This window comes from Homalodisca vitripennis, chromosome 3 (assembly GCF_021130785.1).
Source record: "Homalodisca vitripennis isolate AUS2020 chromosome 3, UT_GWSS_2.1, whole genome shotgun sequence".
Taxonomy (NCBI): Eukaryota; Metazoa; Arthropoda; class Insecta; order Hemiptera; family Cicadellidae; genus Homalodisca; species Homalodisca vitripennis.
The window spans coordinates 164174745-164190100 of record NC_060209.1 but is presented as its reverse complement, the minus strand read 5'-3'; the positions used below and the strand labels follow the sequence as shown (position 1 = coordinate 164190100).

At 33.9% G+C, this 15356-nt stretch overlaps 1 protein-coding gene across 2 annotated transcripts in view; it reads right to left on the bottom strand.

The window, feature by feature from the left end:
* Positions 1-15356, bottom strand: part of LOC124357742 (protein maelstrom homolog) — a 68535-nt gene that overhangs the window by 45508 nt on the left and 7671 nt on the right. For both annotated transcript variants that reach the window (XM_046809763.1, XM_046809764.1), the window contains exons 2-4: positions 8826-8970; positions 5219-5423; positions 2326-2472 (exon numbers count right to left, since the gene is read on the bottom strand). In XM_046809763.1, coding sequence (XP_046665719.1) covers positions 2326-2472; positions 5219-5423; positions 8826-8960 — 487 coding nt within the window. In that variant the 5' untranslated portion in view covers positions 8961-8970. The remainder of the gene's footprint in view (positions 1-2325; positions 2473-5218; positions 5424-8825; positions 8971-15356) is intronic.

Here is a 15356-nt window from a genome sequence, read left to right as displayed (position 1 = left end):
CAGGCATAACTTCAAGTGGAAAAATTTAAATTTTGTTATCTGCTTCAATGAAATTACCCTTACTCATCTTGTGCATTGTAGTAAAAACAAATCAAATACTTAATAAATATTTATTGCACAAGTTACCAACTGCAATAAAAACACAGCTGTACAGTAAAATAAGACAAACTTCACAAAAATGCTTTTAGGAATCACCTGTATATAGAAGGGAAAGAATAATTAAAAGCATTAGACTGAAACATTTGGATTCTAATCGTACTAGCTAGAATACTGAACAAGTTTTTAAACAGCTATAACATATTTGTAGCATTTTTGAAAGTGACTACAGCAATTTTTGCACTAGTATGGCCATCATTCACAGCAATTTTCCGCACTCAAAGAGTTAAGAGATAGATATTGTATACAATTCTTGGTTGACCACCTGTTACTTTTCCACAAATATGTTGATGTTTTGCTCCATACATTTTAATTTTTTTTATAAATAATTATATGCATGAACATAAAATTGACTGTAATAATAAATTGTAATAACTGTTAAAAAGTCAACACAGAACTTTTAATTCAGAACAAGCGACTGTCAACAATGATAACACACATTTCCAGATGCTTCCCTCGACTTTATCAATGGTGATTTAGCAAGTAGTTTGAGGATTCAGCCAATTGTTGGCCTCTTATTACAAAAGAATAAAAATCTTCCAAATCTTAGTTCTAAATTAATCCTAGGTCAGCTAAGTGACTAATTATTGGTCAACTTAAGAGTCAAGTGAATCTGATAAACGACCAAATTGCTTGTGCCTGAGGATATTTTTTCCTATAAAAATCATTACCTCAAAAAACATTTATACTGCTGTACAGCTAAGATTTCAGATTCTATGTTCATACAAGGGTGCATCAAATATAAATGGACTGTATGTGTTTTTTTTTTAATTAGAACTTTGACAAATCCTACAAACATATACATTTTTCAACACATTCTCTTACTTACTCCTACGGCCATTCGCAACCCAGTTTGGCTTTAGTCTCACAAAAATGCGCCTCCATGCTCTTCTATATTGGCTTATTCCAAGATTTTTTTCCATCTTCCGCATGTCTCCTCTTGTCTCATCTCTCCATCTCATGCTTTGTATTCCTTTCCACACTCTTCAAATGACTGATTTCTTCTCTCTTCTATTAACATAGTCTAATCTTCTGATTCTTGTAAACACAATCACACATGATTCCTGGTAGAAGTTTCTTAAGTTCCCTATTTTTCCTAATTCTCTATGGTCTACTTCTAGAAATACATTTTTTCTATTGGGTTAGGGGCTTTTTTATTCAACCATCATAATTGGCATTCTATTAAACATTGCAGTACAAACACTTTTATTACTTCGTCGTCCTGGAAAACTCTGAACACTCTATCACTTTTTTTGCCCAACGAAGCCTTACTTTGTCATTTACAAGAAACACACTTCTTGCTAATTGATTTTTCCTTCCTTTCGAATGATATTTTTGCATTATCATCCTGTATTTCAATAATATTGTGCTTTAATTGTCAATTGATGGTGAAGAGAGTCAACATGAAAAGCATTTTTCCAATTTAAAGAATTTTACCATTACCTTTTCTAGAGATAACCACGTCTTTGCCTTTTTCCACTCCATACTCGCCTTTAACTTGGAACTTAAGTTTCATCACACCCATGATACTATTCAAAAAGATCTTAAATTCTGGTTGGAATTACTTGTGGAAGAACCACTGTGAAACCTCCAATCTATGTACTTGTGATTCTCTGATACAGACGCTTCTAGAACTCATAATGAGTTCCTCAACGATTTCAAAGAGAGTTATGTGCCGATTTTCCTCAATGAGATTTTGGACTGCCTCAATGTTCTCTGGAGTGCCTTTAGAAAATTCTTTGTGCCAAATAAATGCACAGATTCTTGAAAGGGTGTTGTCTACGAACTGTGTCCTTAATCGTCATCAAGTGTTTGGTCAAGCTCACTCCTTTCTTAGCCAAAAACTTGTTATCTGGCCCATATTAGTGCAAAAATTGGCAAAGTCACTGACATCATTACCCCACACGAATGTGCACTACTTGCTCACTCATAATATGTTTTGAAAGTAAAAGGACACGAGAGAATTGCAGTTGATTTTACTCTCTTCTTAACTGTACAGGTTTCCTGCGCATTAATCGACTGTAGGTCCATGATCCATTTGGAACTTATAAGATAACCACTCCTGTTTATATTTCACAAACCCTTGAATACTCTTTTACAATTAGATAATTATGCAAATAATAATATACAATTAGGGAAATTAATAAAAAAAAGGAATTTGTAACTGACCTGGAGAAATGATTGTGCTGTAAACATCGATTATACCCTCTGCGAGGGAGAACTCTGAGACAGCCAGTTCTGCAGGATGGAAACATTCGCCCTCGGTTTTGCAGAAGTAGTTGACATGGACCAAATAAAACTTATGCTCTGCAAGTACTGTAAGTAAAAAACGACAATGTGATGTGAGTAATAGAGTTATCAATATAATACATACAATAAAAAATATTAAATAATTAACTTCAAATAGTTTTTTTACCATTTGATACGATATAACTATGTTATAACTTAGAACCACCTCTAATTAGTTGACTTAAATTTTTAACTTTTTACGTAAACTTGCTTTAGAATTCGATTGAATGTTTGGAAAATATCAATAGAATGCATCATTTCTTTTTTTAAATGTGATAGTTCTTTTAGATGGTAAGGATCCCAAATTAACAGTGATGGGAACATACTCTTGTTGTTTCAAAATTAATATTTCATTGAACTATCGGCAATTTCAAAATATTACACTTCAAATAGAAAGAGACAAAATCCAAAATTTAACACAGGAAATAATATATAGAAGAGATATATATTTAGAAGTATCTAAAACATTGAGTTTGCTTTAGGATTACCAGTAGAGTTTGAAAGAAAACTGTATAATAAATATATTCAATTCTATGGTCAGGGAATTGACTAGACAGACCATTTTCAACAAGTTAACGATATTTGTGACAAGTATGTGTGAGGTTTCTTTTGTTTGGAAGGCTGCTTTGTATTCCTTTGAGCGCTGCATATGGAGTACAAGGACTCCGTAAACTTTCTCTAATGGAAAACTGTTTATGTTAGTCAATTTGAAATACAAATGAAGTTTATAAAAGTATTGAAATGTAGATGTTTGACTGCTTAAGACATATGTATTTCTAATAACTCTTAATACTTCCATGCATAAGTAGTAGGTTACCTGAATCTATTACTGAATTGTGACAGCTCTCAACAACACCAACTAACAATAACATCTGTTTAATCACATAAGGAATTAACATATTTTTTTATCAACTTTGGGTTATTGATATGATAAATTTATTTAATCTTGTACATAATAATATTTTGACAGTGCATCTATTCAAACATGAATGTATTGTTGTGCAATAAAGACAACAAACTATTAAAACATAAATGAAATATTAGACATATTTTTAAAATATCCATATAATAGACAATAGACAAAACTCTTTATTTCATGAACTTTGAGTACAGAAATGTCGTCAAAAGTTTGCAAGAGTTGGAACTTGATGAATCCATGTATGAAAATTAGTTTTGATTTTGAAAAGTCGGGTCTTCCCTCCACCGAATGTACTCGTCGATTGAGTAAAGGGGTCGAACTTGGAGCCAGTTGATAAGCCGCTATCTCATATTCTTGATTGGCCCTGGAGTTTTCAGCTCATCAGGCAGGTAGTTGGCAAGTTTGGCACCGATGTATGAGGGCTTCTTTTCATAGAGTGCCAGTCTGTGATTGGGAAGGAACATAGTCGCTACCGTTTCTTGTGAAATGGTTATGTAGGTTGTTTCTTCTGGGGAGATCTTGACGTGCAGCATGGAGGATTACCTCAAGAATGTAGAGAGCTACCACTGTGAGGATTTTTAAGTTTATGAAAACTCCTCGGCAGGACTCCTGAGACCAAGACCCAGCATGGCTCTGATGATTTTCTTCTTGTGTATCAGTACTCTTTGGAGGTTTGTTTTGGAAGAGTTTCCCCATAGTACAAGGCCATATCGAAGATGTGACTCAGCAAGAGCAAAGTATGCTGTTCGGAGTATGCTCTGATCTTCTGTGATCGATTTGAGTCTTTTTATAACAAATACACCAGAACTGAGTTTAGAGCATACCGTATCCACATGGAGGCTCCATGACAGGTCTGAGTCAATGGTGAGGCCTAGGTGTTTAGCATATTCGGTTTGGTTTAGTCCAGGTATTTCAGTTACTTGGTGTTTTTTTGGTCCAAAGAAGAGCTGTGTGCTTTTACTCTCATTAACAGCCAAATCATTGCTATGGCAGTACTCAAGTGCCATGTTAAATGCTATGTATGCTTTAATTTCAAGTTCTTCAGGGGTTTTTGTACTATTTATAAGAACTGTGTCGTCTGCATACATAAGCAATGAGCAGTGCCGCTCAAGGAAATTTGGCATGTCGCTGGTGAAAATGATGAACAGGACAGGGCCCAGGACTGATCCTTGCGGGACACCTCTATCTAGCTTTTGGCTTTCCGATCGAATTATTTGCATTGTCCCTTTGTGATCTGTATGACTTATTTCAACCACTTGGGTTCTGCCTTCCAAGTAAACTCTTAAACCACCTTGCAGCAACACCGGTCACTCCGATTCCGTCTAATTTCTTTAAAAAACATTTCATGGTTAAGGCAATCAATATTTGTAATTGTATAAAATAAAATACAATTATTACAAATAAAAAACATTTTAATTTTATAAAGTTATTAAAGCAGTTTTTGAATAAGTCAAATGTTATCAAACTGAGCAATTCACGCTACTTACATTCCAATACATTAATAACTCCAAAATAGTAAAATTAGGTAGTGGTTACATATTCAGGATAGCAGAACTTTTAAGAAGGGGGCCTCCAAGCAAACATAAGTGCAGCCCTGAGGTTGTGTAGGGAATCAATACAAAGTAACACTATAGATACAGAAGAAATTACATATTACATGTCACGTGATAATGTACGATATATGTACGTGATACGACGACCCGTGAGAACGGAAACGTCTGACGATGATGATGATGACGTGATAATGTATCTACCACTTCATAGGTAAATTAACTTCTAAAACAATTATAACATACAATTTATCCCCCCTCCCTTACAAAAATCTGTAGAAAAGGTAAATAAAATAAGCCTTACATTTTTTTGAAGCCAATGAGCTCACTGTGTTCTCAATGTAGCTATTCATTTCGTTTTTGAACCTTTCTTCTTCGTCTTTCTCATCATCAACCACTTTATAAGGAGTATGCCAGCATGTGAGTTTATTTGAAGAGTCCCCTTTTAATCTGGCTTTCTCTTCTTTTGCCATATCCTCATATTTCTTCTTCTCATTTGCTGGTAGTACCTTGAATAAAATCATTTATTTACTACACATACTATAAGGTAGACAACACTTCATGAGTCCAAATAACAGACTTCACTAAGGTTGCATGCAAAATTACAAACGAGCGCATAGTTCATTTCATTCTCGAGATGTCCTGCAATCAGATAGACATAGTTACATGCATCATACAGAAAAGAAGATTTTCATACCCAGACAGACAAAAAAAATTGTGACAGTCTATTAAGTGCTTCAATGACGCTCAGCCAAATTCCATGGTAGGACATGCAACATCAGAGAACATATTCTTGCCTATATAAAAATTTAAGTTTCATGCTAAATTTAAAGCCTGCAGATGATTTTCATCAAGATATCTTGCCAAATTGTACATTTACATTTCTGTTAACTGAGTTAGGTTTCATAGCAGTGCACCATCATCAAAATCAATGTCACTAATATACAGGTATAAATGAAGCTTTATGCAAAATTTCAAGCCTATAAAGCTAAATTAATTTTCAATCAGTTCCTTTCGAAATATTGTGCGAACAGACAGATAATAATAAAATTGTTGTAGCCCCACAGAGATATGCTTCACTGATTCTAATCCAATAATGTGCAACAATTCAATCAGGCAACACACTTTTACGTACACAATATTACATCTGTAGATAGTTAATGGGTGAAGTGAATGAAAAGAAGTACAGTAGTCGGAAGGAAGTACTATGAAATAATAGCATTTTATTGAAACAAGGTGAATAAACAACTTCTACCAATAGGTATTTACTACTACAGGCTGACCCGAACGATGGTGATTATTACCACCTTACCATCTACTAAACCGTACCTAGTAATTACTCTTATTTTGTGGACTCCTGCCTCTTTCCCCGACCCACATGATAGGTTAGTGTGTGCGGCTCAGTTCCTGTCTATCTGCTTGACAAGACTGATGATATTGGAGGTTCTGATGGTACTCTGAAAGAGAGCTCTGTGAACAGAACACCCAGTAGTCCATACCATAGTGCAAGATCTAAGATATTGAGCTATTGATTCCTACATCTTCAGACACTTCAACTTAAAATTCTGCATCAGCCGTAACGTAACAATTTTGCAACGTAACAAATTTTGATTTTCCCCCTTGGTGTCAAAGCTCCTCCTCATATCTCATCACGTTTTGTCTGGAATTTAGTACTGTCAAAATGTAAATGTTTATCTGAGACATTCACACTCACAATACAACTTACGCTCAAGAAAACGCATGAACATTGACATAATGCCAACTGAACTAAATGTAAGTTTGACATAAATACAAAGCAGTTACTACATCAGGGTAGAAGTTATTAAGTGTCATTAAAATAAATCTGGAGCAATGTTTTTTCGGTAATACTTTCATTTTTATTCACTTGAAATTAAGTAAATACTTTAGAAATAGGGCATCAAAGCAAGTACTATCTTTACTTCACTTCACCCAATTTAAATTCAATCTCCGTATTATTAATTAAATACGAATTTAGTTAGAACTGTTAAATATATTTATATGAATTTGATATCTTAAGTAAGCCTACATCGTAAAATTTGAACAGATTGAATCCCAATTAAATCTCACTGTCTTATTAGTCCCCAAAGCATAAGGAGATCTGATAAATTGAAGCAGTCAATAAAAATAATGAAATAATAATAATTGTTGAATTTAAAAATTATTTTTTATCAGTTACTTTTAATTGTGTCTTATCAGCTATCAACTTATATTTAACTTAATATTTTAGTAGTAGTAAAATTAGCCTACAGTACACACCTATCGAAATTTTGGTATCTCACTGGTATTTTGGTAAAGTTGGAATTTCGCTTATTAGTAATTAATTAAATATTTAAATTATATAACAATACCAAAAAATATATTTATTCATTTCAACTGAAAGGACACACACTACTCATTATAGGAATCAAGCCAGTAGATTATGGATGATGGTGTACTTGTTTCTGTACTCTATCTTCTTTTTCAATAAATCTTAATTTGATAAATGACTTTATTTTATAGAACTCCTGACAAGAATATAAATTGAAGCTATTTTTGAAACATAAAATGCTCATAATTGACTTTACTGTTAGTCTATTCCTTTCTTTTGTCCATTGGGCAGACAAATTGTTTAATTGTATAACTTAATAGCCTTATTAAGATCCGGGTTTGACTCCCGGCGGAGCATGTACTTTTTGTGATTCAATGTTTATTGAAATTAAATAAGGCTATTGCCATTTATACAATTTAACATAAATAAAAGTCGTTTGACAGGTGTTTGGTCTTCCGATCATATGTTAGTTTGCTTATTTAAACGCATATGTGACAGATACGGCCAAATACAAAATAATTGAATCGGAAAAAGTAAGCGCTCTGTGGTGTAATGGTAGCACATTCACCCGGCAAGTGAGAGATCCGAGTTCGACTCCCGGCGGAGCATGTACTTTTTGTGATTCAATGTTTATTGAAATTAAATAAGGCTATTGCCATTTATACAATTTAACGTAAATAAAAATCGTTTGACAGGTGTTTGGTCTTCCGATCATATGTTAGTTTGCTTATTTAAACGCATATGTGATAGATACGGCCAAATACAAAATAATTGAATCGGAAAAAGTAAGCGCTCTGTGGTGTAATGGTAGCACATTCACCCGGCAAGTGAGAGATCCGGGTTCGACTCCCAGCGGAGCATGTACTTTTTGTGATTCAATGTTTATTGAAATTATATATATATAAACAAAATTACTAGTTATAAAAAACTTAAAGTACTAATATTACAGATTAAGTAGTCATTTACAGAACAAAATGTGTTGCAAACGAGCCAATTATTTACAACATTTGTAAATCCACTAATAGACATATATGCCATGCTTTTATAGGCAGGTTATTAAAAAGTTCATCCTCATATAAGGTTCACTCATGTCACTTTGGCTGATGATGTAAATCTTCATACTCTCAAAATTCAACAAAATAAATATGAGTGAAAGCTGAAAAAGTATCCCGCCAAAAAAGCAAAAGACTATTAAATAGTACTGTAACTTGTAAAGGGAGCATGAGTTTAGATATGATTTAATAAAGTTGCAAATATAAATACTACTCATTCCTAACGATTTCCACTAAAAGTTACTGTTATGTAACGGACTTTTATAACAAAATTAAAAAGAACAAAGCTTTAATATTTCATAGAAATTTCCTGAAGCTATTTTTAGCCTCAAAATCCAATAATCACCAGGGAAATCCGATGATATGGCATCCCTAACATTATGGAAAACCCTTATTGCACTCAAATTCTTCTACTGTATACTCCTTAAAATATTTTTGCATAATTAAATAGAATACTTTTAAAATAAACTCTATATTTTAGGATTCATAATATTGATGGTGAACCCCAGCGTAAAGGACTTGTTACTTACATTCCATTCAGGTCCAGCTTCAAGCTGGACATCTCTTAGGCCATTAGGGAATCTCTCCCCGTTCCTCTCGCAACGTGCTTTGTAATCCAGCATGAAGAAATAAAAAGCATTTCTTGGCGTCTTCTTCTTGGGCATTTTTTAGGCTCTGAAAGAAAAATTAAATCAAATTATACCAAACCTATAAAAACACGTTTACAGCCATTTTACATGATTTTCTTCACTATAGCAAGACTAGTAGAGGTCTCATGTATGCTGACACAGTATTACTGGTAGGAAAGAAAATCCCTTAAGATCTCAAGGTAGACGCTTATATAGTTCTGAAAATGGCTATTCAATATTGCAATGCCATAATTGCCATCTTTATTCCTTTTTGCACATTATGTACATTGAATAGTGTCAATTGGCTGAATTGGTAATTAACTATACAATTGTAATACTCTATAAAACTACATTAAGATAACATATTAAAGTGTGAATTGGTAATTAACTATACAATTATAATACTCTATAAAACTACATTAAGATAACATATTAAAGTATTACTCACAGCAAAGTTCCTCTAAGCAATACAAAGCATTACCAACGCCTTTAAAACCTTTCTAACTCTGTTTTTATCTTGTATGTTAATAATGCTTTTAGGAATGTGTTTTAAAAATTTTACTTCTGAGTAGTTTATGTGTTTTGCTTAATAGTACGGTGTAATTAGACTAAACCTCAACATCCAAAGTAAAAGTTTTCCTCCAACACCAAATTGCTCTACATAGTCACCTTATTCTATGGTAAAAAGTTACACCATTTTGAGCGTCGGGTTTGGGGGTGAGGGGGGGGAATTTGAAAAAATCACTAGTTTTTTTTAGTTTTTCGTAAATATTTCAAAAACTAAGCGGTTTATCCTAAACATTGTTATATACAAAAATGTTCTACGTTAAATTTTAAATAAGAAATGGTCCTTTTCATAATCACTCTAAATTGTATGGTTCAAGAGTTACAGACGGTTGTAAATGTTAACTTTTTCGTAATTTTGATAATTTAAAAAAAAATTAAGCTTCGTAAAAGAATGTTGCTATTGGCCGGTGGCCGGTGGTATGTTAGTGATAAGCCCTTGGAAGGAACGACAACCTCACCACCTTATCAAGGGGCACTCTTTTTTAAGGGAAAAGAGGCTTCCACAGGCCTAGGCCATATAAACCTGTGGTACGGAGAAACCCACCCTGAACTTTCTAGGAACATTGCAACATATATTCACTTCTTAAGCATAAATATCTTTCAAATTTGGAATGTTCAATGTCTTTATTAACTTCACTCATCCTCCAGCACATTATCCTCCCTCCTCTAGCTCGTCGTCTAAGATGTTATTATTGTCCATGTTATCACATGCTTGGCCTGAGCAATTGCTGCATATGCTAGTGCAGTTTAGACCCACTCCTTCTGCATTCACAATTACGAACGCATTCATCTTTGCAAGTACACATTATAAGGGACAGTAATTCCTGGGGGGCTGCAGGACGTGCTGTTGTAATTGGTGTCAGGTGGTCGCCAATCTTCTTCCAACCCCACTCGAGTGGATCCTTATCTTCATTCAGCCACTGTTGTACCTGGTGGTAGGTCCTAAATGAATGCAGTCTGGACGCTCCTGAAGTGGGGGTAGTGCATCCAACTAGACTGGTAGCGGAGACAATCTAGATCTTCAGTGTTCTTTGGCTCCAAACATTGCAAGTAGTAATTTCCTGCATCAGCCACTGCACTGGGGTCGGCTTTGGTGTTGTTGAAGACCAGAAGTTTTTCATGAAGAACGTTGTTGGCTTGAACTTTCCTATAAGGTGCAATTTTTCCCTTCTTATAGACAGCATACACAGTGTCACATCCTGTGAAGGCGTATGTAAACCAGAAGTACATCTTTCATATCCCCAATGCCTTGCTAAATGTCAGAAATAATGTACACTTTTTCCTGGTGATTTCCTTTTTTAGGTACGACCATTTTCAGTTTATTCCCTGAAGGTGCGTGGACAGTCAACAGTACTAATAAGGTCCGTGTCATCACCAATAACACACGTTTGAACATCTTTCTTCGCTTCATCAATAGCTGTTAATACTACTAATAGGTCAGCATCACCCGATGCTTGAAGAAATCTGTGCAACCACATTGTTGCAAGTGCGATGAAAGGAGGTTATTAGACCCATCTTGTTTTTAGCACTAGCTAAAAATTCATTTTGATTTATGTTGACATGGATTGTGTCTTCTACTTTGACCACAATGTTGGAACGTGATCTTCGTAGGTGTTCTTGATCCTTTGTGTTACTTCGTTCGTAACCATCAAAAACAACAGTCGCTTTTCCATAATGAGTACATACGTAATCACTATATTGCTCGCAAATCTGTTTAAATGTAGCAGGCTGTTGCCAGACACACACGATGTAGGAGGTGGCCTCCGTCAATTATATAGGACACTTTCACGGGTCATCGATGTTTGATGATTCTTTTGAATCTGAAACCAAAACCGTCACCATTGATGATTTTTTCCCCTTCCTCATCAAGCCAGATTCGTCAAACAGTGATGGAGGATATGGCACAGAGTTCAAACTGAAAAATTTCCTCTAATCTCTCATCACTCCTTACTGTACACACCATCCGATGTAAGAGAGTGTTAGGATTTACACATACCATGTTGTTGTTAATTTTCACCGACTTCGTTATAGAGGCTAGAGACTTGACAGCAAAACTTTCTTTTCATGTGTATTTCTTTAAATGTTTTGTTTTCAATAGCTTTGATGGATATGGCTCCTATTTCAAATGCTTTATCGCAGTTTACAGTTTCATCACCTATATAACCCCTGTTGACAAGGAAGAGAGTTCAGGTGATTTAGAGAACGGATTTATGTTCTTCAATCCAAGAAATGAAGGTTTGCAAGTCCTTACTGTTTCTTTTTTGCCTTGCATCTCGTTAACTCCACGTTGCTGCTCTGAAGAGAGGCTGTGAACACCTGCAAACTCTTCCATTGCTTCGCACACCCGAGAACAAGTCGGCATGGGAATTGATCCAAGTAGTTGTCGCTGTGATTCTTTTTCAACTTTTTCAACCTTCTATGGTGCCTCTTAGCCTCTTTTTTGACTATAATACTGTAGTATATTATTACTCTTTAATTAAATCAATTTACTTATTTCTATATAGCTTTATTTGGAAAAATAAACCTTAAAAAATTATATCATTTTTATTTTTACACCGTCTGCAACTCATGAAACAGTAAATTTTTTACAGGGAATATGCATAGGACATTTTTTGTTTAAAAATTTCATGTAGAATATTTTTGTATATAACACTCTTTGTGCTAAACAGCTTAGTTTTCAACCAATTTCCAAAAAACTAAAAAAACTACTAAATTTCCTACTTTTTCTCCCCCTCCCCCCCCATAACCCGACGCTCAAAATGGTGTAACTTTTTACCAAACAATAAAGAGGGTTATATAGAACAATTTGGAGTTGGAAATAAAACTTTTACTTTGGATGTCAAGGTTAGGCCTTTTTTTAGGTTAATAACACCGTACTATAAAGAATTCCAAGTTTGTGTCGAGGCAATACTGTATAAATTTTATTCCTTGTATTGTATAGATGCGGTGTAACATATAATTTGAAATAACTGTGTTGTTATTTTAACATACAGAATACTTATAAAACATCTGGGCCGTAAATTGTTAAAATTTGGAGGTTTGAAAAATCTGTTTTACAGTCATCCTGTTTTAAATTAAAACATTATTCTTATGGCTTTTTTTCAAAATGAGAATCCTATCAAGATTTTGAGAAGCAACTCTATAGACACATACACCATAAGAGTTATGAGATTAACATGAGCATAAAATATAGTTTTCAGAACAGGTATGTCACAAAAATATGACATGTGTCTTAGAGCATATAGCCCAGAATTAATTTTACAAATTATTTGGTCAATATGTTTATCCCAGCAAAGGTTAACATAAAGGTTCAAACACACAAATTTGGTATTCTCAAGCTGTTCGATACTATTGTTATCTATGAGAATATGAACTTGAAATGTATTTCTATTTTGTTTTGCTGAAAAGCACATAAAGTTTGTTTTCTATAAGTTTAATATTAAATCATTGTCCAAAAAATACTGTTGGATACTTGACAATTGGGTATAAGCTGCTGCTTCAAGTTCATGTTGAGTCTTTGCTGTTACTATGAGGTTCAAGTCACCAGCATAAAGCTGACTTTTAACTAAATCAATATTATGTACAACCTTAGACATACCCTGAATGTAGTAGAAAACAGCAAGGGATCCAAAATAGATCCTTGTGGAACTCCACATTTTAATTTTATTGTCTTTCATGCATATAAAGAATTTAAATATATTGTCCGTTAGAAAGATAAGATCTAAATCAAGTGAGAGAATTATATTTATACATTAAAACAATACTGTAATCTATTAAGCAATTTTGCATGACAAATACTATCAAAAGCCTTTGATAGGTCCATGGATTTTCCAGCAATTTTATATTGATTGCAACTGAATCTATAATAAATTCAGTGAAGTTTACTAATGCTGTCACTGAGAATGACAGGATACATGTGCGGTTATCGCATTCACTGCTAACAAATATATTGAAACTCATTTTGGGTGCTAAACGATTTTAGAGTATATATAAAACAATAGGAGAAGGTCTCCATTCGGACAAGGCAGCACCCAGGAAAAGTTCGGCGCGTCTCTGATCGGAGATGTTAGCAGTGAATGTGTTACACTTCCCCTAATTTACTATTATTATTTTACATATCCAAACATGATGTGACAGCGATGCCAGTAATCAATACAAGGTTAATTCAGTCAGAATAAGAACAAGTGTAGAGCACCACACTGATGCAGAACACGAAAATTTTGCTCCATGCAGAAAAGTAATTCCATTTTTAATTATATTGAGTTTTGATTTGTCATATTCACCTACTTAAACCTTTTAATTTTATTCTTCAGATGAATGAGTGAATAAGGTAACTTGAAATAACTACTTGCCAATAATTTTAAATTTACCTGTCATTCTCCATGCTATACTGAAAAATGGTTAAATATTGAATTTACCGACAATCACTGCAATTTCCTAATTTCTTCTTGTAAAGGATTATATGGAAAACTTACTGATGGCCAGAGGCATTAAGGATCAAATAATCTGGAATTTCGCTTTCATATCTGATAGATACTATATCAAACTGGTTTTCTGTTCATTAATAGTAGAGTAGGCAAATGTGGTAAAGGTAAACATAATCGCCAATGCATAAAAATTTCCACAAACTCCAAATAATTGTTGTTTTTCCAATTGGAAAATGCTTAGAGAGTAAATTAAAAAACAACAGAAAAAATAAGTTTCCGGTATCATAAACATTAAAAAACCACGTAAAAGGAACTAGTAGTGAAACGGATAGAAAGTAATGCCTCCACCCAAAGAATTTTAAATCACATAAATAACTAAAAAGAAAACAGTCTTTTTGGTCCATTCTGATACAATAATAGTAGCCTACTAATTTACCTCACAACACAAAATTTCCAAATATCTTGAACTGAACAAAATATACAAAACAACATAAACTCATCCACACCACAAAATTAGAAACTTCAGCACTACCCCAAACTGCTGGCAGTATATGAAAAATACTCCTCAAGATTTTATCCAAAAATCAAGCTCAGATCACGTGAGCGCCTCAACCCCACAACAGGTGCGATGAGATTAGACATGGCGCTGCACATGAATAACGAATCTTCTTATCGCTTGTAATGCAATTGCTTTTCAACGCTTATTATGTTTCTTACTTTTAAGTACTGCCTGATCATCATATTAAAATATGAAAGAAATTAAAGTTCAACCAATAATTAATCAGAATTATAAGTATGAGACTGAAAGAGCCATTTTCCCTACTTAACTGTTTCCATATTTGAAAATATTTTACTGTTGGTAAAAATCGTCACAACTCTAAAGGCACAGGTATAGCACACTTGGGTATAACATAGAAACATGCTGCCAGAGCATAAAATTTCTTCATTCAAAAAATTGGTCGGTAAGTGATTTTTTAAAGTTTTTTTACATTACAAAAGGGTATCACCAATTTGATACCCATGGGGTGCCAGCAATGACTCCTTGGAATCACTGGTGATATGAACAACATGTACAATATACTCATAGGACTCAACATGTTAGGCCTACTTATAACATGCGATATAACATCTAACTGCTTAGAATGAAACCCAGTAATAGTTGTTTCATATATTTATATTATAAAATAATTATTATTTTTACGATTAAAGTAACGATGAAAATTTAACCGTTTGGATCCTTAGACTTATGAGATTGCCGATGTTCAGTGCAAAAGAGCGTGTAGGCCGATGACAACGGTTTTGATATTCGATGCAAAAAAGTTTATGAGCCGATGACAGTGGCTCTTGGAATATTAATCAAAACAAGTGATCTTTTTTCCCCCTTTTCATAAATAGCAAGCCTAACCACAGCAGAAGAACCCCTGTAGTCAAGAATTGA